Source organism: Lucilia sericata, unplaced genomic scaffold (genome assembly GCF_015586225.1).
Source record: "Lucilia sericata isolate MDLA Ls3-8-SP2 unplaced genomic scaffold, ASM1558622v1 Contig000576F_arrow, whole genome shotgun sequence".
In the NCBI taxonomy this organism is placed as follows: domain Eukaryota; kingdom Metazoa; phylum Arthropoda; class Insecta; order Diptera; family Calliphoridae; genus Lucilia; species Lucilia sericata.
Genome location: NW_023994584.1, coordinates 10,175 through 36,309, shown reverse-complemented (window position 1 = coordinate 36,309; position 26,135 = coordinate 10,175). Strand labels below are relative to the sequence as shown.

Sequence of the window (26,135 nt, the reverse complement as noted above, 5' to 3'; positions counted from 1 at the left end):
TTCCGAATAGGTTCGGAAACATCTCTTACGTTTACAAACACGCAGATGCAATGGCTTCTAGTGATACGACAACAGCACCCAGAAACTTAATTGGTAGACCAAAGCTTAAATGCATCCAATCGTCAAGACAAAGTCTTATTAACATGTCAGTTTGGCATATTTATACCAGGATAAAGAAGGGAATCTAATCGATAACACACAAACAGGAATATCGTACATCTATCACCATTCAGTCCATCATACAACCAACTCCTTCATTTGGATACGTGGGTGAGTCTCGCCTGCGGTGTAGTTTTGACATTGCGGCGATGGTACCGAACTTATCTCGAAATATGAGTTTCACCACGCATCAATTATTTAAACAACATTCTATTTCCGCTATTTGGGTTCTACAAAGTATCGTCATAAGAATATTAAAAATTTTGATCTCATTACTATCGTTACAAAAATTAAGCAATCTTTTCGAAATGGTTCTCGAAATGGTCTCTCCGTAATTTTGAGCTGATTACAGAAAAATAATTATAAAAATGCTTTTTATCGAAATACATGAAAATATTTCCAAAAATATTTAACATTTGTTTCGGTCCATTTCAGAATATTTTAATGTAAATACTTTTAATTTGATATAATCGAGGAAAAAATTATATATTCGAAATAATGTATCCGATTTTATTCATATTTGTTACAAATTATTCAGATATTTTTTGTAAAAGAGTTAAAATCGGTCCATTATTTCGCATTGCCCCCATACAACCGTAACCGCTGAATAGAGTTTTTCATCTCATAATCTAAATGACACGGCCCTTGTCCCCATACATACTCCCCTTCAGAAAGTAATATGAAGGTCAAAAATCTGCTCGAATTTGAGTACTGAATTCCATTTAATCTCATTATTATTTACAGAACCTTAGTACCTGTTTGCAGACATAATGCCCTGCACAACTAGGGGGGTCATCCCCTGAATAATATTCCAAGAGAAAACAAAAAATTGATTCATGTTATATTTTTAAACACTTTACAATCCCGCTTTAATTACAGCTATTGTTGTTGATGTCTTGTATACAATCATCTAATAATAACTTCATAAAATATTCATTACCCTCATTATCATTTCGTTGAAAACTAAATAACCAATACTTAATTTACTTTTACCCAAAACAAAATACCTTAACTAAACAAAAATAATAAAAAAAGTTGAAAATATTTTTCATGTCATTCCACTATAACCTTTTCAACAATTTCTCACAATTACTTTACAAAACTTCCCACATAATCAAATAAAACTAAATAAAAAACGAAAAAATAAATTCATTTACAACAAAAAAAAAAAAGGCCAAGAAAAAAAGTAATCAATTATAAGAAAACCACAAAAACAAAAATAAACTATTAAATCACTGATGAAAAAACACTGTTGAAAAAAAAAGGAAAATAAAATATTGGGTTACCACAGATACAAACTAAACTTAACATGTACCAGCACTGACCTTTCACCAAATTTATTTCATTTTTTTGGAAATTTTTTTGCAGTTAAAAAACTTCAAAAAATACAACAGACAAGACAATCAATGGTAGATTCCATTCATGTTATGTAGCTATATAGACTGCAGTAAAATTGCCTTGGGTCTGACAATTACAACTGTAACCACAAAGACAAAGTTTGGTATTGAATTTGTGTTTCTGTTTTCGGCAATAAACTACATCTGCATACAATATACATGAACTAATAGAAATCTCCAAAAATAAAGGAAACTTAAATTCGTACAAGTGCAAGTACGAGCAACTACGATTACAGTTTTTAACCACCCAGCCTGCCGGCCGGCTAATTGTATTTATTTAAACTTTTTTTTTTAATTTTTGTTTATCAATTTAATGCCATGCAGTCAATTGCCAAACATGTTAATGGTTTTAAATATGTATGTCGACCATACTTCCATGTTTATTAGATTGGCTTTAGAAAATCGGAAAATCAAACTGATACTCTCGAAACAAGGCCGATAATTTAGAGAAACAAAGTTATATATACATTTCATTAAATTAACGATTTGAAAGAAGTAGCTTTCCTATAGCTTTAAGATACAAATTCGATTTTTTTTTTGACAAGCGTTCCTTCTCATTATGCCCTCTATAGAATAAAGATTTTTGAATGCCTGACTAATGTAGATTTACTATGTTGGGTTTTATTTCTAAACAAGTGCATTTAAATTTTAAAAACTTTTAGAAAGGCGTTTTAATTTAGCCAGAAGTTAGTACAATTGTTAAATTACATTTGGGATATTTGAAAGTTTTCTAACTCCTTTCACTTCACAAATCTAGTCAAACTCTTTTTATAGCCTACACCACTATAATAGGGAACATAGTAACACCCAAAATTATTTTTCCTACAGCCACCTTAAAGTAAACCTTGTTAAAACCCAAGAACGATGCTTATTGAAAATGGTTAAAATCGGTCCATTATTTCGTATAGCCACCATGCAACCGTACCCCCCGAATTGGGCTTTTGAGCTCATAAATATATTAAATGTTCTTGTATCACTGCAAAAATCGACAAAACTTAGTTTCATATAAGTCTTAATGATTCTGCTGATTTTCGTAATGATCGGGCCTCCCACACTAAGTCAACTTCAGAAACTTGATGGTTAAAATTTACTTATAAACACTAATATCACGATGATATTCTGCATACATAACTGATGTAGGCGTCAATCCCTCTAACATGATTTATAAGAATAGGACCATATTAACCCCCTGGCCCCATATAACCCCTCTTTTAGAAAATCCCTTTTTTGTCAACAAATTGTTAAAATATTTCTGAAACTGAAATTAAATAATTTATTATTAAAAAAATAATAAAAATTTGTAACATAATCATTGGTGTAGGGTATCATGCCCGACTATAAATGCTTACTTGTTTTGAAAACTAAATTTATTTTTTCTGCATAAATATTATTTTAAGTTATATGAAATAAATCCGAGATTTATCTAACCAAAACTTTAGCGCAAACCATTAATATCATAGAATTAGAATCAAATTTTAAGGAAACTTTTTGGAACGTACAAAATATAGAATAGAAAGAAATACAATCAAAAGTACTCTAGTGTTATATTTATATTTACTTCAGTAGTAAGGAACTTGGATAAGGTTATTTATAGTTTGTATCTGATAAATTCTATAGCAAAATTTATAAATTTTCAGTTGAACATACAAAGGTATGTACAATTCTATAATTTGAGATTATGGTTCCTACAAATGAAGTGGGTCATATATGGGGTGAAGAGTCAATTATGGAACTACAAATAAAAATATATTTTTTTTGGTCCTCAGTTCCCTACAAGTAATTGAAATTCCTGACCTCACTATAATGTGTGAAAAAAAATATCTAAAATTTGTTTTAAAGTATTAGGGGAAAATAATTTTAAATTTTTTTTAGAGTATTTCTGGTCGATAAAACGGAATTCGAAATTGTGTTAACATTGTACAGAGATCAAAATTTGCAATCGCTGGTAAAAAATGCTTTTCGAAAAGCGGTCACGGGACACCCTACTATACAATACAACATATTAATGGAACATTTTTGGGACTTTAGCTCTTTTCTTTCGGACTCTAGCGTATATGTAACAGGCAGGTAATATCTTCATTTTATAATCTAATAAAGACCTGAATATATGTATGTACATTTGGGGGTCTTAGACCAATTTTTCGATGTGTTACAAATGGAATGACAAAACCAATATACCCCCAACTTTTTTGATGGTAGGTATAAAAAGATAGTATTAGTGGTAATTTTCAGTCATCTGGCGCCGTTCGCTGGGGTTTTATATAGCTTTTTAAATGCAAATAAATAGATAGATAGAAAGACAGATGGACATGGTTAGATTATCTTAGAATCTTTTAAGTTCCATAGGAAAAAATCAATGTACCCAATGCTGGGTTTAAAGATAACATATATAATTGGGTATATAACTTAAAAATGCTGATATTTTTTTACTTTTCCCATCTCTCTAACAACATATGGTTTCCGCGCTAAGAGATCTGCTCATCTTTTGGAGCCAAGAACTAATTAAGTCTATTTTGAATAACCTATTCTGAAGTGAACCGCATACGAAGAGTATGTTCTGCATCGGCATAACTTCTCAATCTCCTCTTTCAAAATAGTTTTTAACTAGTATAGAATTATGTGGCGGAACGTTATCATGATGAAATATTACATCCTTATATCTGTCCGCATATTCATGGAGTTTTTCGGCTAATACTACAAACGACTCTGTGACACTCGGTACAGGTTCCCAGAGATAGTCTGGTTAGATTTCTGCAGCTCTTAATAGCCAAATACGGAACATTACCATAGAGCCATGGATATTGGGCTTTAGTGTCGATTCGGCTTACTAGCAGTGCTACACATAAGATCTCTTACGCTTCGAGTTATCGTAATGGAATAATTTTTCACTGCAAGTCTCTAGGCTTCAATTCATAAGCTGCTCAATATATCTGCTTTTAAATGAATTCTGATGCTCGATAATATTTTTTAATTACTCGTGTTTAGAATGGTAACAGTCTTAGTGGAATAATGTTTCCAATTCTTGGTAGTAAATTTTTTCTGTGACCTATTCCGTGACAAAAACATCACTTCTGAATCGTACAAACCATCACTTGTTCTTTGAAACCGAGGGAACTCCTTTTCACCAGTCCTTCTCTTTTTATTAAAAACTTTGTTGGCCCGAATTTCGACATTTTTTAGCGTACTTTAAGTATTTTAGCTTTAAGATTCATTATCCGGAAAAACTTTAGGGGGTGGAAATACATAAGAATCTAACATTTATGTGAAAAAGCTAAACCCCCAAATAATTTCACATTTAAACACAAATAAACACTTTTTCTTTCAACTAAAACTTACGTGATATCCTTGTCAGAACTCTTTTGAGAGCGTGTACGTAATATCGAATTTAATTCCCTCATAACATCACTGCCCTTACGATCGAATTCAGAGAACAATTCATTATCATCGATATTATTCAAATCAGAACCACTGCGACTCTTAATCGAAGCAGATCTTAAAATAATAAAAATACATATGCTAAATAACAAAACTACACATTAGGTACTCGAAATTCACTCACCTATCTATAGAATCCATACTGCTGGCAACATCAAAATCCATCATTAGATCATCCGAACAAATGGATTCACAAGGTGATAGAGTATCTAAAGATTCTGCTCTTTCCATAACGGCTTTGCGTAAAGATAAAGGTGTGCGCAAACTTAATTCCATAGCTTGATGCAGAGCACTGCGTGATTTATTTATAGAAGCACGCATTGAACCCATACTTTCCATTAGTGTAGGTGTATCGGTTCTATCCCGGCGAGAAGTGCCACTCTCAGCACCACCATCTTGAGAGTCTTGGTTAAATAGTAAAGCTGGCTGATCGGCGATTTCATCATCAATTAAGTTACCACAATCGGAGAGGGATAGGGAATGTGAAGCATGCGTAGGGGTGCCAGGCGATAGAGGACTAGCCAAATCCAATTCGGGTGATATCTCATCAATATCTTTCTCTTGCAGTTCTTCATTCATTTTATGTTTCTTTTGCTTACAAGCCGCTTCCTCCGACTCGGTACTACTCACTAAACTATCTGTGGGCGAAGTCTCATCTTCCAGTAGGAAAGTGCTACCCTCTAAAGCCATTTCAGCGAATTTAGTTTCATTAAGAGTATCACAAAATGATTTTGGACGTTCAAACTTATCGGTCTCACTTTCAAATATAGCCAGAGTTGTGTCTAATTTTGCAGCATTGTCAATTTCATCATTTATATTGAGCGGTACAGGTTCTGTGAGTGAGGCTAAATATAGAAACGCAATTTAATTAATTTCCATATTTTAAAGAAAATATCCAAGGTAATTGTACTTACATATTGTGCTAATGGGTACATCAGTATTTAAAGTAATCAAATCATCATCATTTAGATCAAACGATAATTTATTTTCAATTTCCTTGCGATTATCTTCCAACTTATTGTCCTGTTTGTTACTGTCTTCACTACTGCTGATACTCAAATTACTGAAATCATTTGCAGCCAATGATTCGCCCGCATTACACCAGGATGATATAACTGAGCTACCGGGAGACGATGTCTTACTGGAGCAAGTGTTAATGTCCTTAAACTGACGTTCCTAGAGAAATGATAAGAAAACATAATTGAAAACGAATTGTTATTTTCAATTATTTAAGATTTACCTTCAAACCCTTTTCAGTGGCTGAACGATCCAAATGTAATTTTTCCTCATCTACCGATTCACTGTCCTCTTCTGATGATTGACGGCTGATTAAATTTGTAATGGCCTGATGTAGAGGTTTAGCATCCGCTGTAAATAATTTTTATTAATAGCTTCAAAGTTTTAACTTTTCGCGTTCTGTAAACCCACCTTCTGCGGAATTTTCCTTATGTTTGGCAACTGAGTTCCTTAGCTCATATGATTCTCTACTTAAAACCGTATTGGAGCGTATTAAACCACTTAAGGGTAAGGGTACCGTTTGATTTTCAGCCGGTAATTTAGGTAAAGCTAAAGGCTCCACAATCGAACTACTTTCACTGGATAGTGAATCATCTAAATCCTTCACCTCAAATCTACCGCGACCATTCATCACCATTTGTAAATTACGGGGACGACTGCGACTACGTTTAGGTGAAGATGTACGTTTCACTGATCCCGCCCCACTAGATGTGGAACTATCCAATGCCATATCTATGCTGGCTATGCCTGAATCTGCTGAAATCTCTCGACTGCCACTAAATGTACGTCTTGTGCTATTTGTCATATGTTTGGCCTGTTTGGCATCCATACGCTGAGCTCCCTGCACAGATGACTGTCCCACCATTACTGGATGACGACCAGATGAATGTTCTCTTGTACGCGTACCCGCACCCAATGCCTGCGTTGCAACATACGAATTGTTGGCTGGTGTTGTAGGTGTGGTAGCATTAATACTAATGGCCACAGCAAATTCAGGCTTTGGCAAGCTAACAGTTTGTAAAGTGAATTTTGAATATGCTGTTGCCATTGCTGTTGCAGCTACTCTGGGTGTTGGACGTACTCTGCATACAAAAGGAAAGGGGAGAAATATTTATAATTGAATTTTAAGTGTTTAAGATTGTAAATGTATGTCTATTTTTAAAGAAAAGTAAGTACTTACATGACATTATTGTGGTGTAGTAGGCCTGTTGCCATATTATGGTGGCTGGCACGATAATTCATGTTGCCACTTGTTGTTGTTGTTTGTGTATTTAGTGCCGGCTGCTCAAAGAACTGACGTCTATCATACTCTATAGTGCTATTTTGTTTTAAATTGAATGTTATCGTTTTTGTTTGAGTATTTCTGGGTGCTGCGCCTGTTTCGGTATCGCTTTCATTTGAAGACGATGTTGTTCTGCCAGCATGTGCACTCTTTGAACGACGTTTCACTTAAAATTGAAAAGATAAGTAATGTGTATATTAATAATTAAATTGTGTACGATAGGGTGTATGTTTTAATATCAGGTGAAATAGTAAATATTAAAGGTCGACTATGAGTAATAACTATAGAAACCAGAATTTTTACTATACATATATATAACTAGTAGTGGAAATAATGAAACTAATAACGTCTGCAAGTACATTGTCATTATATATCTTTGTTTTATATACCCTATACCACTATATTGGGTATTATACATTACTTTTTATACCCACCATCAAAAAAGATGGGGGGTATATTGATTTTGTCATTCCGTTTGTAACACATCGAAATATTGGTCATAGACCCACAAAAGTATATATATTCTGGGTCCTCATTAAATTTTAAGACGATCTAGCCATGTATGTCCGTCTGTCCGTCCGTCCATCCGTCCTTCCGTCTGTCTGTCTGTTGAAAGGGTTGAAATTTCACATAAATATTTCTTATAGGTAAGGTTTGTTTGGTATTGAAAATGGGAAATATCGGTCCACGTTTTTGGATAGCCCCCATACAAGTGGCCCCTCGAAAAGCAGCTTTAACAGCCATAACTTGTTTAAAAATACGAATATAGCGATGAAATTCGACATAATTAAGTTTCTTGTGATCCAAAATCACTATGCAAAATTTTATGATCGGTCCATAATTGACCCTACCCCCCATATAAGGTCCCCTTCAGAAAATGACTTTAACGCTCATTACTGTCTTAAAAATACTAGTATATAGATGAAATTCGACATAAGTAAGTTTCATAAGAGTCTAAATCTATCTAAAAATTTTTATGAGGATCGGTCCATGATTGACACTACCCCCCATATAAGATACCCTTCAGAAAATGACTGCAACGCTCATTAATGGCTTAAAAATACGAGTGTAGCGATGAAATTCGACACAAATAAATTTAATACGAACCAAATTCTGTCTACCAAATTTTATGAGGATCGACCCTTCAGAAAATTACTTTAACGCTTATAACTGGTCTAAAAATACGAGTATATAGATGAAATTCGACATAAGTAAGTTTCATTCGAGTCAAACGAGGTTTGATGGTGGTTATATAAGATTCGGCATAGCCGAATATAACACTCTTACTTGTTATAATTGTATTTTCTGTGTCGACTGGCTAAGACCCCTCGCTTACCGAACTGTCCACGTAATTGCACTACGAATCGAAATTTAGTTTGATAGTTTGTATAATATTAGACCCAATAAAATCCTGTATTGATTTTGGTTCAAATCGTCCATGTTTTGACATAGGCCACACACAAATATCCTACCGAAACTAACCTGAAATACTTATGCAGAACCGTAGTCAAAATTTGCGTAACTATCGGAAAGCTATGGCCCATTCATAAAATCATTTGAACATTAATAATTAACTTTTTAATACAAATCGTCTTTCAATATATCTCGGCTTATATTCGTATAGTTAAATTACCAAGTTAAAATATATGAACGAACCCTACAAAATTATATATAAATATTTTCCCCCAAAAGCTTTTCTTGCTAAATTTGAAAAAAATGAGGATTTTAGAATTAATAGTTTTTCAGATATTTGAATTTTTGCCCATTTTTTTCCCTCACATGTCCATATGGATGTTAAAGTTCATCATGAAAAATTTGAAGATTCTAGGCCTAATAGTTTCCTGGATAAACGAATTTTTGTATTTAATTCATATGTGAGTTTCTCCCCTCTTATTGCTAGTCTGTCCATTTTTTTGTCCTAAATATTCATGTTGATTCTAAAGTAGCTCCAACTAATGTTATGACTATAACTGTTATATTTTCTCAGATATACTAATTTAAGATTTTGTTATATGGGAAGTGTAACGCCCACTATAGCTAGTCGGCCGATTTGTTCATATGAATGTCATTTCAAAATTTGAGGACTCTAACTGTTGCAGTTTCTGAGATATGTAACTTTTAATACTTATTTTGTATGTGGTCTTGTCACCTCGCCCACTATAGCTATCCGACCGATTTGTTCATATGTATGTCAAAGTTGTCCCTATAAAATATGATAGTATCCTGGATAAACGAATTTTTGTATTTAATTCATATGGGAGGTGCCTCGCCTCCTATTGCTAGTCCGTCCATTTTTTGTCCTAAATACTCATGTTGATACTAAAGTAGCTCCTATAAATTTAAGGACTATAACTGTAATATTTTTTCAGATACACTAATTTAAGACTTTGTTATATGGGAGGTGTAACGCCCACTATAGCTAGCCGACCGATTTGTGAATATGTATGTCAAAGTTGTCCATATAAAATTTGAGGACTCCAACTGTTGCAGTTTCTGAGATATGCAACTTTTAATTATTATTATGCATGTGGGCGTGAAACCTCGCTCACTTGAAATTTCGAAGTAAAAAGTAGCCTATAGTTCCTTACAGACTTCAAACAAACCCACAAACAAACAAATAAAACAGTCAATTTAACAAATGGCATTTGTATAGGTACTGCAGTCAAATGAGGTCGATCATAACGAAAATCAGATAGATTTAAGTTGTAGAGATTCTAGCACATGTAACATACATAATTATGAGCTCCAAAATAAAATTTGGGCGTACGGTTATATGGGGGCTAGCTGAATGGTATTGCTCTATATTGGGTGGGACTAAAAGGACATATTACGGTGGCTTGAACATTATTATATTATTTTTTAATTTTATAAACAAAAGAGTTCTTGAATATAATTAGAAAATCCGTTCATTTGTCATCATTCAAAACTAATTTAATTATATCTTTCCTATTAAACTAAATATAATTTTAATTTAATTAAATATTTTTTAATTAAATAACTATCTATTAAAAACATAATTAAATCTATTGTTAAAAATAATACCAATCAATAGGCAGCTCGTCCTCTAATGGTGCATATTTTTAAACCGATATATTTCCAATACCTACACATTATGGATACTGCTAAATACTTATTAAATGAACATATATTTTCAAACTTACAATTGCTAACCAGCACACCTTTAGTATTATTTCCATTAGCGTTGTAATTATTATTTTCAATATTATCATGGGATTCTCTCTGTTGGCGTGATGTTATGTCCGTAGACGAGGGCCTATATGTGCCACGGAAACCAAAACGACTTCCAGCGCCCGGCAATTTAACATTAGCAACAGCACCACCACCAGCGCCAACACTTGTATTCTGATTTGTTTGTATAGTCGCAGCGGCTGCTGCTCCCATTTTTTCAAAATACACATTGTTCAGCAAATCTAGTTAAATAAATAATAATACAAGTTATTAAATTAACAAAACTACAGGAAAAAAGGTATAGAAAATAAATAAACCAAACACCACAAAAAAAACTAACTAAATAACGTCATAACAAAGAAACCCCATTAGGTCATTTACACTCACCTGCATTTCCATTATCATCCCTAGTGACTAGTTTGTCTGTGCAAATTTTATTGTTTGTATCTATCACAGTATCTGTTCTATAACTATTACCATCCCCCGTATTTAGTCCATCGCCAGCAATCTTGCCACCACCACCACTACTACCGTTAGTTTTTTCCGTATTATCACTATCGTTGGCATTATATTTATCCTGTTTCTTGGAATGTTTGCTGTTCTCTCCCTTTATTAGTTTCTTTAGTTTTTTTGGTGTTGTATTTAGGTTTTTGCGAAAGCCGAAAGACATCGCTGTCCCCTTCGTTTGGATTTCACCTGCATTGTGCTGTTTCTTTGAGTTCTTTTTACTTTCGGCTTGACCCTAAAATAAAATTAAAAAGATAAATTAAATAAATGTTATTTAATGTCTAAATAAAGTAGTTTGTTTGAGAACGCAAGATTTTATCTGCATTAACTTATGCCACGCATGTTAGAAATTGTGTAATTAAAGTTGTTCGCAAATGTACTTATACAAACATTATTTCTTATTTTATTTCATATCTAGAAATTAAATATATTACTTTTATGTTTTCAACAAAACTTATAGGAAATATAGATTTTGTCATTCTATCTATAATACGTTTAAATGTTATTTCCTTGGTTTTAAGAATATCGTTCATTTAATTTAAGAATGAAATCATCAAACCCCCTTAATAGGAGTTTTATGGGATGTGGGGACAATTATGGACCGATCCCCATACAATTTTTGGTAAAAAAAATGGTTATTTAACTTTAAAAAATTTATTATTGTATAATTTTAAACCAGTAAACCAGTACCCATTCATAGTCCCTTTAAGAAATCATTTGAAGGCCTGTGAGCATTAGAATCACGATAAAAATTCGACATCAAAAACTATTGTATAAATATAAATTTTTTTCTCCAAATTTTATGAGTTCCCCATATTTTACCATCGTATAGGGCCCATATAAGGCCTTTTTCGAAATACCAGATTTTCATAAAAAAATTACATTTCGGAGGAGGAACTTATATTGAAAGTAGGGTCAATTATGAACCGATCCTCATTATATTTGTCAGAGAGATTTTATAGTTGTTATAAATCCGTTTTATGATGAATTTCGTTTTTTTTTTACATTTTGATGCAAGTAATGAACCTTATAGTTATATATTGGTAGTAGGGTCAACTATAGACCGATGATAATAAAAATTGACAGAGTGATTTTACTTTCTATAAATCTAACGGCATTGAGGGGAACTTTACATGGGGGGTAGGAACAATTATGGACCGATCCTCATAAAATTTTGAAAATATTTGGCGTTATAAGTGACAATGTAGTTATGAGAGTTATGAACATTTTCAATGAAGGACCTTATATGGATTAGAGGGTCAATTATCCTCGAATTTTGTTGCTATATTGGATTTTTTTTAGCAAATTGGAGTGTTTAAGTAATTTTCTGAAGGGACTTTACATGGGGGACATTAGGTGCCGATCTACATAAAGTGTTAAAAAAAGTTTTTGTTAAATCGTGGACCGATAATTCAATAAAACAAATGCAAACAAACAAAAAACATTTTGGCAAAATTTCAATTCTCGAGCTTGTCTGTCGGTCTGTCATGTTTTCGACAGACAGACGGAAGGACATGGCTAAATCGTTTTAGAATCTACTGAGATAGATTCGGATACAAATCTTTCTTAGTCAGCAATGTAATCTTTGTACAACTCTCCCTCCCCCCGGGGCATGTTTCCTTGATAAAAGATCATCATCTTGGTGTGTTATAATCCCTATGGTAAAGAGGTGCTACCAGTACCTCTAGTCTGCCGGGACTATAAAATGGTGATGTGACTTCACTCCTCGGCTAGTCTTTGGAATGATTTGACATGGGGTTTAACCAGAGAACTATATAATCTGGTACTATGGGTAGTCAGTTACCCGCAGGAGTTGACCTGTCTGCTTAGCTGGTTGAGGTTCATTCGGGATCCACGTAGTGGCTGTAGTTTAAACCTTAATTCGCAGGAAGAATGAGTTGCTTTCAAAAGACTGATGTACTGTGAAATCAATATTTCAGGATAAGTTCGGTGCTGTTGCCTATTGACAGCAAATACCTCACAGAGAAGTGACTGGGGGACTAAGCGTTGGAAATGAGTTGGTGTTAATTGTATATATTACAGGATGAATGTAGGGTTATACGAAACTTATCCGTCCGTATACCTAGAATAAGTGTGTAGTATGTTGTTCTCTTATGAGTGTGTCAGATAAATGGGAAGTGTGCTGGGTTGAATGGTGACGGATGAAAGCTATCTTATACAAGTGATACCATTGAATTTTCCTTCCATGTCCAGGTATGTTCAGAGAAAACTCTGTTCATACCAGAATTACCACAGTGTGTCAGTGTGAGTTAGAACAAAGTCTGAGCTTACTTATTTGATGGCTTTGTACTTCGGTCTACCGGTTACGTCTCTAGCTGCTCTTGCCGACTCAACACAGGCCATCCCATCTGCGTGGTAGTAAACGGAAGTGATGTTTTTGCATCTCGGAAGTTATGCTACGGGGCAGCAATGGTCAGAGATTAGATAGCTCATGTACTTGAGCAAAGTGCACGTATACTGGACCGGAACTTCCATTTACGTAAATTGCCACCTGTGTGTAAGAAGCACAATGAGGCAGTGGTGAATCGTCACATAAGCTCACCCAGTGGTTGAAAAAGGCCACCGTGAAATAAGGCTGGTGTTCACGTATAGCATTTCGACATTCGTTATCTTTGTACCCTATCATTAAAATAATTTATTACTCAAAGCCTTCTCAATCAATTTACTAATGAAATAAGAAAGTATAGTTGGACATAGCCGACCATATGATACCCTACACCAGCAATGAGTATACAACTTTATTTATTTTAATAGCACGAATTTTCAAATATATGGATGTTTCAGGAGTCGTAAGAAGTGTACCTGTGAAGTTTAAAATTTGTCCGATAGATAGTGTCGTAACTTTTAAAATAACAAGTCCGAAGACCTGTTTTAACCATTTTCAATATGCCTTGTTTTTAGGTAAAAAAAAGCGTCAAATTCCAGACGGACGATCATGACTTAATTGACATAGAAATTGATCAATAGTAGCATTAGAATCAATAGTTTAGTTAATTATATACACACCCCACTATAGTCCTGTAGGGTATAATCAAAATCTTTTAAAACTAAGGTTCAATAAATGTATTATTTATTTAATGTTTTTGATCTTTCCGGAAAATACATAAATATTCTATGTATTTTAAAATAGTATGTAAACACTTAAAAAAAGAACATTAAGAAAAATAAAACTATAATAGTTATACTGCCAAAATTTTCACAAAATATTATAAATGACATGACAACCTTCAACTTAGCCTGCTAAAGTGCAAAAATATTGTTGCATTTGCAATGACCCCAGCGGTTTTAACATTCTCACAAGAGGCTTAAATATATATTACCGTTGACAGAAATTTAAAAAGAATTCATTCACAAAATCAGTCAACCATAGTCAATGGACAATAATTGTATATATAAATAGAATTGTATGTGTTTGGAGAAATCAATATAAAGTTTCGTATTTGCCAAGTTATCGCATAATATACGTAATAGTTTTATAGTACATATGTAATTTAAGTTCTTTTTTTGGTTTGGTGTTATTATACAATAGTTATTATATCGAAATCAAAAGAACTATGTAATAAAAAAAAGCTAAACAAGTTACTAAACTTAGAGTTTTATTTGCAACAAATCGTCAGTGTGGCGTCACACGTCAAATCCTGCAAAACAAATGATGACTAATCATCGAGCCCACGTTTACGTTTCGGAAAAAAACATATGGTGGAACACATTCATACTCCAGCGGCATAAAAATGAAAATAAAAACAAAAATAACAAAAACAAAAACAAACACTGAAACTGAAACAAGAACACAACTTGTCTTCAGGTACTGGAATAGGACTTTAAGGGATAATTTCTTGTTACAAAATATTGCACTTGACATAATCCACAAAAGAAAAAAACCCGAAACAATGTAGCAGCCAGAAGAGGTTTCTCAATGTGGATTGTAAACTCTTCACGAGATGTGTGTATACTATAACATGCAAATAATCACAAGTACTATGTACTATAAGTATTATTTCCATTTTTATTTGTTCTTTTATATTCTTTTACGTTTCTTTTTTTTTGTGAAAAAAATGCCTTTAAGCCGGATAAGACTAGAATTGTGAATGTGAATTATTAATCAAAGTAGAAAAAAATAAATTTACCATTTCGTCTTCTTCTGTGTCAAGTGATGCTGTTAATTCAAGAATTTCAACGTCGTTATCATTTAATAAATGCTGCTGCTTAATATCAAGCGCCTCGTATTCTTCTAGATCGATGACGAGGTTTTCACATTCATCCATCTTGTAGGTAGATATTTCTCTTGTAGCCCCCTGTGTAGGCGGGCCTTGATATATTGAATTTTCAACCTTGCAGCCGTTTTTCACTATTACAAATTTTTCTTTCTTAGTTTTTATTTCTTTTAAAGAGCTTTACAATAGTAATTTGGTTAACAAAATTTTAAAATTTTTTTCCATTTAAAAACTAAAACAATTGAGCTTTTTGTTTAATAAAACATTTCACTTTTTTTAATTTTTTCCAGCTTAATAAAACTTAACAAAAAAGTCCTTGACTTGTAATAACTTTTGCGTATTATTTTTTTGCATATAATTAAAAATCTTTAGCAATTTTCTTTATGATTTCTTAGTTAATTTTTAACAATACTACTAAAACATTTTTTCTTCTTAAATTTTCTTGCCACAGATTTTCACATATATTTTTCACAATTTTACTTATATTTTCTTAATTTTACTTTTTTTACAGCGACCGTAACGTTTTAATTCTTCTGTATATAAAATGTTTGTGACACTGGAAATTCTGGGATTTTCTTAGTACTGCAATGTCTGCCTGTGTGGACTGCATGATTTTCCACAAAACATGCGCAATATCAAGAAAAATCTCAAATTAAAAATAAAAGTTGACATTAAATTTTGGTGGTTGCTTTTTCATAAAGTCTGGTATTAAGGGCGACATCTGTGGACTTCAGTTTGGTAGTAAATAGGGGTTGATGTCAAGACTTTGTTATTGAAAAATTTTTGTCAGGAAAATGTTTTTGTTTAGAGTTTTTACTAGAAATTTATCCTTTCGATAAAACTACTGGTTTAGCTTTCGATAATGTATTTAAGGACTTGTAAAGCTTTTTAACAAAAATATGTATTAAAAAATATACACCTCAAGCTTTATAAAGCCAAAGAAGCTTTCGAAACTTTAATTTGTTTGCCTGTAATATATTTAAGATTTTATTAGTGTACAAAAATGCCATCCTTTACAGGCGATGACTTAAGGCCCTCAGCTCATCTTATTAACTGAGCTATGACAATAATAGCGTTGTTAGATTTGCTTAATTAAGTGTCTATTAGTGGTTCTTCTGGTCAAGCAATGCAAATGGAACTTTTAATATTTTCCGTTTAATATTCTTGAAGGTGAAATATTAGTGATTAATCCGGCAATGAATATGTGAAGGTCAAATATATAAGTAAAAGTTATAATCGAATAACTGATAGTTATGCTGCTTTAAAGATCCTGGTTAGCAGGCGTTCTACCACTTTCTTCTCAACCACTGGGTAAGCTTTGTTGCGACTCACCACCGCCCCCTCAATCTTCAATGAAGAAATGGATAAAGCCGGTCCATGTTCAAGCACTTTGCTCGAGTATTTGAGCTATCTAATCTCTGACCATTGCTGCCCCGTTGCTTAACTTCCGAGATATAAAACATCACTTCCGTTTACAACCACGCAGATGGGATGGCCTTTGGCTACAGCTCCTAGAGACGTAACCCGTTTTTTTTTTATTTATTCTAGGTAAACGGGCCACTACGTTGATCCCGAAGGAACCTCAACCAACTGACCAGCCAGTACATAGTCCTGCAGGCAACTGGCCACCCGTAGTACTAGATTATGTGGTTCTATGGTTAGACCTTTTTCCAATTTATGCAAGGACTAAGCCAGGCAGTAAATTGTAAACACCAATTTATAGTTCCGGCCGACTTGAGGTATTGGTAGCACCAAGATGGGATCTATCATCAAGGAAACATGCCCGGGGGGCGGCATCTCAGAGAAGCTATAGTATGACCGAATATTAATATTATATTTTTGTCCCGCTGTGAAAACACTGGGATACCCATTTTACTTAGATCTCTCGATTCGTCTTTGATTTAAAGTTTTTCTATTATGTTATGTAGTGTCAGAATTGTTCTTTGGGGTATATGTCAGGCAAATAATTAGGGTGATCGGATAACGTTAACCGATGCCGCATGTAATAATAACACAGGCCATAGATTATAAAGCTTTTTAAATAATTTTCACAAATATATTGTTTGGTGTGCTGATCTCGAAAATGACTATAAAAAGCCCTATCACCGATAAATTTTCCATATTTTGAAAATTTAGTCCCCCTATATACTTGTGTCTCAAATATTCAATTCTTCAATTTTACAGAAGTTACGAATATTAATCTTTACCTCTAGACTTAAACTCTAAGTTATAAAAGTTTTGGTAGATAAGTGGTTTGTGTTCTAGTCTGGTAGACCGGAGGTGGTAGGTTCGATTCCCACCTGAGGCACTGGTTAAGGAGCGCACAACAGGCCCGATAGAGGTCTAGGTGTATTTCTTCTGATTTGATGTATATATGTGCATCCTCCTTTCAAACTAACTAACTATAAAAGTGCATTCTGGAAAAATTTCGGAATATAGGACGACTTTTACTAGTGGAGCCACGGCTCTGAAGCGGAAAATGTTTTTTTTTTTTTGAAAAAATTTTACTACTTAATTTATATTTTTTAATCTTAACAGCAAATAATTGAAATATATATACATCGTGCCAATAAGATATAAAGCACAAAAATTGGTCAAAATTTTAAAAGTTATTACAAATTCCTCAAATCATTTAGTGTCACAAAATACTAAAATGAGAAATACTTCAAAAAATTGAACCCATTTTGGGAAATATTCCAATAAAACTATTTCATTATATTAAATATATTCCTATTAACTTGAATGTGAGTTTTTATCTACATTAAGATGCGGTAACCGTATTTAGGGTATAATCATAAATGAAAAACCCTTCAGAAGGCAGTTATAAAACTCCAGTTTAAAACTTTTAACAATTTCGTTAAGTAAATTTTAAAATTTTGACAAATCTCCTTGCGACTTATGCACAATGAAGCAGAGAATAAAATAGTAAAGAAATTAATTCAAGGTCTCACACAGATTAGCATTATTTTGAGGATTTTTTGGTGATATTTATGAAAATTTGCCTTAATTCCTTTTTTTGTGCGAAAATCTTTTCAGAATATAAAATTAGAGATAATTACAGTAGTATACATACCCAGTAAAAACTTTAATTACCATGTAAGGGGTTAAAATGATAAAATTTAGTTACACAATAGCATTTTAAGTCATTATTTTAACACGGTGATGTCATTGGAGGGAAGTACTTACCACAAACGATTACAAGTAATTAGAAGAAGTAATCATTGTAAATTTCATGAAAAAAGGTATACAGCTTCCATATTTTCTCTAGCAAGATAACTAATAAATTAGAAAGTATTTAAAAAACACATTATTAGTAAGACCTTATTAGACTACTTCTATGTAATCCAGACGAGTTGTAGTAGTTATTGAAAAGTAAGTAATTACAATTGAAAGCTATTACCTAGTTTTTGCTGGGTACATATACACCTGAAGTCTTATTAAAAAAATAATGTTAACCCATAAACTGTGAAATTCAAACTCGGTCTATGCAATATTAGAATATTTTCATAAATCCATACTGAAATATTATTTCGTTTTCAACCGATTTAAATGAAAGTTGTGAAAACTATATAAAATATCGATAATGATATCGAAAAAATTAAAATTGTATGAAATATCCGTCATATAAATAAGTATGAACTAAATATTCAAAACCATATTCCGAGAAAATTGTGGGTGATGAAGAGAAATAAGATTCTGATTCAGCACCTAAAAATATATAAAATCACTTTAAATTTTGGCTTGTGTAATTCTCCATTTGACTGCTTTTATGTAATTAAAATGGTTATCAAGAAATTGAAAGTTTTTGTTGCTTTCTTTATAATAGCTTTTAAATAGTAAGAGTATCAAAAATATCTAATATCAAAAAAATCTAGTAATGACAGCAATATATTTCTTAAAAATTTTAGTTTTCTTCATAGAACTCTTACCTTAATATGACAATCATCATACGTATCCATAGGCACATCGTCATCAGGTGCTAATGACTGCTTTGATTTTTTCTTAACTTTATGTTGTTTATTACTGAGTTTTTTCTTATTCAGATAATAATCTATTAATGAAGCAGTTTTAGGTGTTGGACTAGCAGGTGGCTGATGCAATTGCTCTTCTTGTTGTTGTTGTTGATATAAAAGCAGTTGTGCCAGGTAGGGAGGTATTTCAGCATAATAATTATTATCCATATTATTCGCATTATTGCAACTAATGTTGGTATTATTACAAATGTTATTACAATTGGCAAGATTTATATCAGCATAGATGATATTTTCTTGAACAGTACCTCCATTATCATTATTGCTGTTGCTGTTGTTATTATTATCACTACAAGACGTTGAACATTTAATAATGGTTATATATTTGTCTTCATCATCATAATCATTATTATCCTCGGAGACATACTCATCGTCATCACCATGGTCGTTTTTATAAACTAGCATAGACTCAACGACGTCACCATAATCATTGTTATCTTTTTTGTTGCATTCGCTGTTGTTGTTTTTGCTGCCGTTGTTTGTGTTGTGGTGTACATCATCAACTGCATCATTGCTCTTGTCATCATTGTTAACAATCTGCTGCTTTTGTATACTTTTTGTAACTGTCCAATGGTCCAATGAATGTAAACAAGTGTTTTCTTCTTGAGCAAAGTCGTCTTTACAATTTTGTTCCTGCTGCTGCAACTCTTGATACTGCCACCTTTGTTGCTGTTCTTGTTGTGGTTGCTCCGTCTTTTGGCTAGCATTACAACTACTACTTGTGCTACTGATGACAACAATGTCGCCACCATTTGGTGTACTCTTGACAGCATAGTACTCGCATAATTGATTCCTATGCTCATCCTTAAGTGCAACATACTCGGAACTTTCAGTGAATTTACTTAAAATATGGCTGGCTGTTGCCAAATCTTTTTCAGATAATGCAATCGTTAAACTTGTAGGATTTTTCGATATACACTTGCCCATAGATTCTGCTCTTTATTATGATGTGCTCAACTCCACTATTCTATTTCAATACGGACTAAACTAATGATAATGTTAAAGGTGTCGCCCTGAAAGTTAAAAGGTAAGTTGAAAGATATAAAGACAATTTTGAAGAGTGTGTACATATGCATGTATGTGTGGATGGGTGTTTTTGTCTCAAAATTGCAATCAACTTTTATTCACTTGTTTGCTTATGAACTGATTTGAGTTTAAACGTAATGTTGCACAGTGGTACAGACTAGATTAAAGACTGGACTATAAACTAGACTATAGACTAGAGTATAGTCTAAACTATAGACTAGATTATATACTAGACTATAGACTAGACTATAGACTAGACTATAGACTAGACTATAGACTAGACTATAGACTAGACTATAGACTAGACTATAGACTAGACTAGACTATAGACTAGACTATAGACTAGACTATAGACTAGACTATAGACTAGACTATAGACTAGACTATAGACTAGACTATAGACTAGACTATAGACTAGACTATAGACTAGACTATAGACTAGACTATAGACTAGACTATAGACTAGACTATAGACTAGACTATAGACTAGACTATAGACTAGACTATAGACTAGACTATAGACTAGACTATAGACTAGACTATAGACTAGACTATAGACTAGACTATAGACTAGACTATAGACTAGACTATAGACTAGACTATAGACTAGACTATAGACTAGACTATAGACTAGACTATAGACTAGACTATAGACTAGACTATAGACTAGACTATAGACTAGACTATAGACTAGACTATAGACTAGACTATAGACTAGACTATAGACTAGACTATAGACTAGACTATAGACTAGACTATAGACTAGACTATAGACTAGACTATAGACTAGACTATAGACTAGACTATAGACTAGACTATAGACTAGACTATAGACTAGACTATAGACTAGACTATAGTCTAGTCTATAGACTAGACTATAGACTAGACTATAGTCTAGTCTATAGACTAGACTATAGACTAGACTATAGACTAGACTATAGACTAGACTATAGACTAGACTATAGACTAGACTATAGACTAGACTATAGACTAGACTATAGTCTAGTCTATAGACTAGACTATAGACTAGACTATAGACTAGACTATAGACTAGACTATAGACTAGACTATAGACTAGACTATAGACTAGACTATAGACTAGACTATAGACTAGACTATAGACTAGACTATAGACTAGACTATAGACTAGACTATAGACTAGACTATAGACTAGACTATAGACTAGACTATAGACTAGACTATAGACTAGACTATAGACTAGACTATAGACTAGACTATAGACTAGACTATAGACTAGACTATAGACTAGACTATAGACTAGACTATAGACTAGACTATAGACTAGACTATAGACTAGACTATAGACTAGACTATAGACTAGACTATAGACTAGACTATAGACTAGACTATAGACTAGACTATAGACTAGACTATAGACTAGACTATAGACTAGACTATAGACTAGACTATAGACTAGACTATAGACTAGACTATAGACTAGACTATAGACTAGACTATAGACTAGACTATAGACTAGACTATAGACTAGACTATAGACTAGACTATAGACTAGACTATAGACTAGACTATAGACTAGACTATAGACTAGACTATAGACTAGACTATAGACTAGACTATAGACTAGACTATAGACTAGACTATAGACTAGACTATAGACTAGACTATAGACTAGACTATAGACTAGACTATAGACTAGACTATAGACTAGACTATAGACTAGACTATAGACTAGACTATAGACTAGACTATAGACTAGACTATAGACTACTAGACTATAGGCTAGACTATAGACTAGACTATAGACTAGACTATAGACTAGACTATAGACTAGACTATAGACTAGACTATAGACTAGACTATAGACTAGACTATAGACTAGACTATAGACTAGACTATAGACTAGACTATAGACTAGACTATAGACTAGACTATAGACCACTGTACTTCGAAATACATTCTCTTATCTGCCTGCATCGATGCTCGCAAAATATTTTATTGTTTTTGTTTTGCTGATACAGTTCTTGTGTGGTTCAGACTAAAAGGTTTCAGTGACTAATAAACAATTGTTTCATAAGATGATATCACATACATTTGAAAAACACAAACAAACATACATACATATAAACTGCCAAATAATATAGAAATCGTTTTTGTTGAGTATTTGCTGAACTGCTAAAAAGAAGAAAAAACTCAAAATGAACAAAATATCGAAAAACTAAATAAAAATATAAATCCAAACTAAGTAAAAATGAAAATGTTATTTCTTTTAAGATTGTACAAGTATTGTTTAAATATTTTCTTGTTCTGTATTTGTTGTATATGCATTCAATTTTAATGTCTTGAATTTCAATATTGGCGCCTTTGCAACATAAAAATAAAAATAAAAAAATAAACACCGATACATGCAACTAAATATGTATCAGTAGATGTATTTTATAGTTTCAAGTTGTTGTTTGCTTGTGTGGCGGTTACTTGTTGTGGTAAATTGATAAGAAATACATATATACATACACATACAGATAATATTTATATTGCAGTTTGTATTAAGTATTGGTTTATTGTTATTTGCCAAATACTTGAAATTGTTCAATTTTAAATTTTACCCACATGCTTATGTGTAAAATTTGAAACGAGGAAAGTATTTTGGCTTGTTATTCCCAATGAGAGATTTTTAATTTATTGACCAAATTCTGTAAAGAAAAAGAAGTAGAAAAAAACTGTAGTTAATATCAGTTACATTTAAGTGGTCAACATATTAATAATATAGCTACAGTTATAATAGAGTTGCTTAGATAAATAAAAATACATATATGTATTTATTATATGTGTTATATTGTTTCTTATATACATATATGTATATATGTATATATGACAGACATACACACATATATGTAAGTATGTCTGTCATCTCAAAATCACTTTCTGAGTCGATTTAGATATGTCTGTCCATCCGTCCATCTTTCTGTCCGTCCGTCCATCTGTCTGTCCGTCTGTTTTAAATCAATAGCAAAGCTCCTTTGGACATTTTTTGCTAGGACCAATAGGTGAAAAATTACACTCTTTTAAATAAAACCCTGTATGACCAAAATGTCTAACTTTGACCCCTTCTAAGTCCAGTAGTTCTTGATCCATAGAGCTGAAAATTTATGTAGGAAGACATCGATTTTAAAAGTTGGATCAATTGGCACGAAATTGCCCATATTGTATATCTAAGCTGAAAAATGAAACTCTTTTGATAATCAATGTACAATATGAAAATATAAAAATTTCCTTTTAAATTAGTCGCTAGTACATTAGTAAACCATTTTTTTATAAATCAATATAAAAATATAAATAAAGTACTTTCTCATACAACAATAACGTGGACCAAAAAAATATTTTTCAATATTGGCTTTAAGTATTTTTCAATATTTTGAGAGAAATGCACAAATATGTATGACTTAAAAGATAATATTTAGATTTCAGAATATTTTAATTAAAATTAAATACTTTTTACCGATAAAATATATAGAGGAGCCTCCCTACTATACATAGTTAAGTATACATTTATGTTTGTTATGTTATTCGTCTAAGACATACAGAAACTTGTACAAGAAAATTGTTTAGTAATTTTCTCTACTGATGACAACTTGGGAAATCATTGCTGTCCCAATATACATAAATACCCTGAAGATATTACATAGCATGTGACATATGTACATGTCCAAGGAGGAATTTCGTAATTCGAATGTAGTGTTTTTGTTTTTTTTTTTCGCTATAAAATTGAAATAAAGGAATGCCCTATAAATGTTAGGGTATTGATCAAATCGCAGAATTCAATGAAATGTTTTGTTTATAATCATAGAAAAACTACACTCAAGTTATTTGTAAAAATGTCCAAAATAGGTTCATACAACTATGTATTCATCAGAATATGGCCCGATTTAATCTACAAATACATACATATTTACATAGGTTTTTAATTACTGGTAATATTAAAAACCATAAAAGAAATCTTTGTAGACTACAGTCTATTATGTAGTCTACTGGTAATATTAAAAATATTACTGGTAATATTAAAAACCATAAAAGAAATCTTTGTAGACTACAGTCTAGTATGTAGTCTAGTCAATAGTCCAGTCTATAGTCTAGTCTATAGTCCAGTCTATAGTCTAGTCTATAGTCTAGTCTACAGTCTAGTCTATAGTCTAGTCTATAGTTTAGTCTATAGTCTAGTCTATAGTCTAGTCTATAGTCTAGTCTATAGTCTAGTCTATAGTCTAGTCTATAGTCTGGTCTATAGTCTAGTCTATAGTCTAGTCTATAGTCTGGTCTATAGTCTAGTCTATAGTCTAGTCTATAGTCTAGTCTATAGTCTAGTCTATAGTCTAGTCTATAGTCTAGTCTATAGTCTAGTCTATAGTCTAGTCTATAGTCTAGTCTATAGTCCAGTCTATGGTCTAGTCTATAGTCTAGTCTATAGTCTAGTCTATAGTCTAGTCTATAGTCTAGTCTATAGTCTAGTCTATAGTCTAGTCTATAGTGTAGTCTATAGTCTAGTCTATAGTCTAGTCTATAGTCTAGTCTATAGTCTAGTCTATAGTCTAGTCTATAGTGTAGTCTATAGTCTAGTCTATAGTCTAGTCTAGTCTAGTCTATAGTCTAGTCTATAGTCTAGTCTATAGTCTAGTCTATAGTAGTCTATAGTCTAGTCTATAGTCTAGTCTATAGTCTAGTCTATAGTCTAGTCTATAGTCTAGTCTATAGTCTAGTCTATAGTCTAGTCTATAGTCTAGTCTATAGTCTAGTCTATAGTCTAGTCTATAGTCTAGTCTATAGTCTAGTCTATAGTCTAGTCTATAGTCTAGTCTATAGTCTAGTCTATAGTCTAGTCTATAGTCTAGTCTATAGTCTAGTCTATAGTCTAGTCTATAGTCTAGTCTATAGTCTAGTATAGTCTAGTCTATAGTCTAGTCTATAGTCTAGTCTATCTATAGTCTAGTCTATAGTCTAGTCTATAGTCTAGTCTATAGTCTAGTCTATAGTCTAGTCTATAGTCTAGTCTATAGTCTAGTCTATAGTCTAGTCTATAGTCTAGTCTATAGTCTAGTCTATAGTCTAGTCTATAGTCTAGTCTATAGTCTAGTCTATAGTCTAGTCTATAGTCTAGTCTATAGTCTAGTCTATAGTCTAGTCTATAGTCTAGTCTATAGTCTAGTCTATAGTCTAGTCTATAGTCTAGTCTATAGTCTAGTCTATAGTCTAGTCTATAGTCTAGTCTATAGTCTAGTCTATAGTCTAGTCTATAGTCTAGTCTATAGTCTAGTCTATAGTCTAGTCTATAGTCTAGTCTATAGTCTAGTCTATAGTCTAGTCTATAGTCTAGTCTATAGTCTAGTCTATAGTCTAGTCTATAGTCTAGTCTATAGTCTAGTCTATAGTCTAGTCTAGTCTAGTCTATAGTCTAGTCTAGTCTAGTCTAGTCTAGTCTAGTCTAGTCTAGTCTAGTCTAGTCTAGTCTAGTCTAGTCTAGTCTAGTCTAGTCTAGTCTATACTCTAGTTTATAGTGTAGTCTATAGTCTAGTCTATAGTCTAGTCTATAGTCTAGTCTATAGTCTAGTCTATAGTCTAATCTATAGACTATAGACTAGTCTATAGTCTAGTCTATAGTCTAGTCTATAGTCTAGTCTATAGTCTAGTCTAGTCTATAGTCTAGTCTATAGTCTATAGTCTAGTCTATAGTCTAGTCTATAGTCTAGTCTATAGTCTAGTCTATAGTCTAGTCTATAGTCTAGTCTATAGTCTAGTCTATAGTCTAGTCTATAGTCTAGTCTATAGTCTAGTCTATAGTCTAGTCTATAGTCTAGTCTATAGTCTAGTCTATAGTCTAGTCTAT

The 26,135-nt window shown here is 32.5% G+C and overlaps 1 protein-coding gene across 19 annotated transcripts in view; it reads right to left on the bottom strand.

Moving 5' to 3' along the window:
• LOC119606396 (dentin sialophosphoprotein) overlaps positions 1-22,883 on the bottom strand; it is a 67,524-nt gene extending 44,641 nt beyond the window's left edge. For 4 of the 19 annotated variants that reach the window (XM_037959861.1, XM_037959862.1, XM_037959863.1 and 1 more), the window contains exons 1-11: positions 22,772-22,853; positions 22,379-22,432; positions 19,151-20,265; positions 10,867-11,221; positions 10,452-10,721; positions 7,189-7,456; positions 6,420-7,090; positions 6,232-6,359; positions 5,906-6,167; positions 5,116-5,836; positions 4,893-5,048 (exon numbers count right to left, since the gene is read on the bottom strand). In XM_037959861.1, coding sequence (XP_037815789.1) covers positions 4,893-5,048; positions 5,116-5,836; positions 5,906-6,167; positions 6,232-6,359; positions 6,420-7,090; positions 7,189-7,456; positions 10,452-10,721; positions 10,867-11,221; positions 19,151-20,179 — 3,860 coding nt within the window. In that variant the 5' untranslated portion in view covers positions 20,180-20,265; positions 22,379-22,432; positions 22,772-22,853. The other 15 variants (XM_037959857.1, XM_037959858.1, XM_037959859.1 and 12 more) reach the window with 9 other exon arrangements.
• Positions 22,884-26,135: the final 3,252 nt, after the last annotated feature.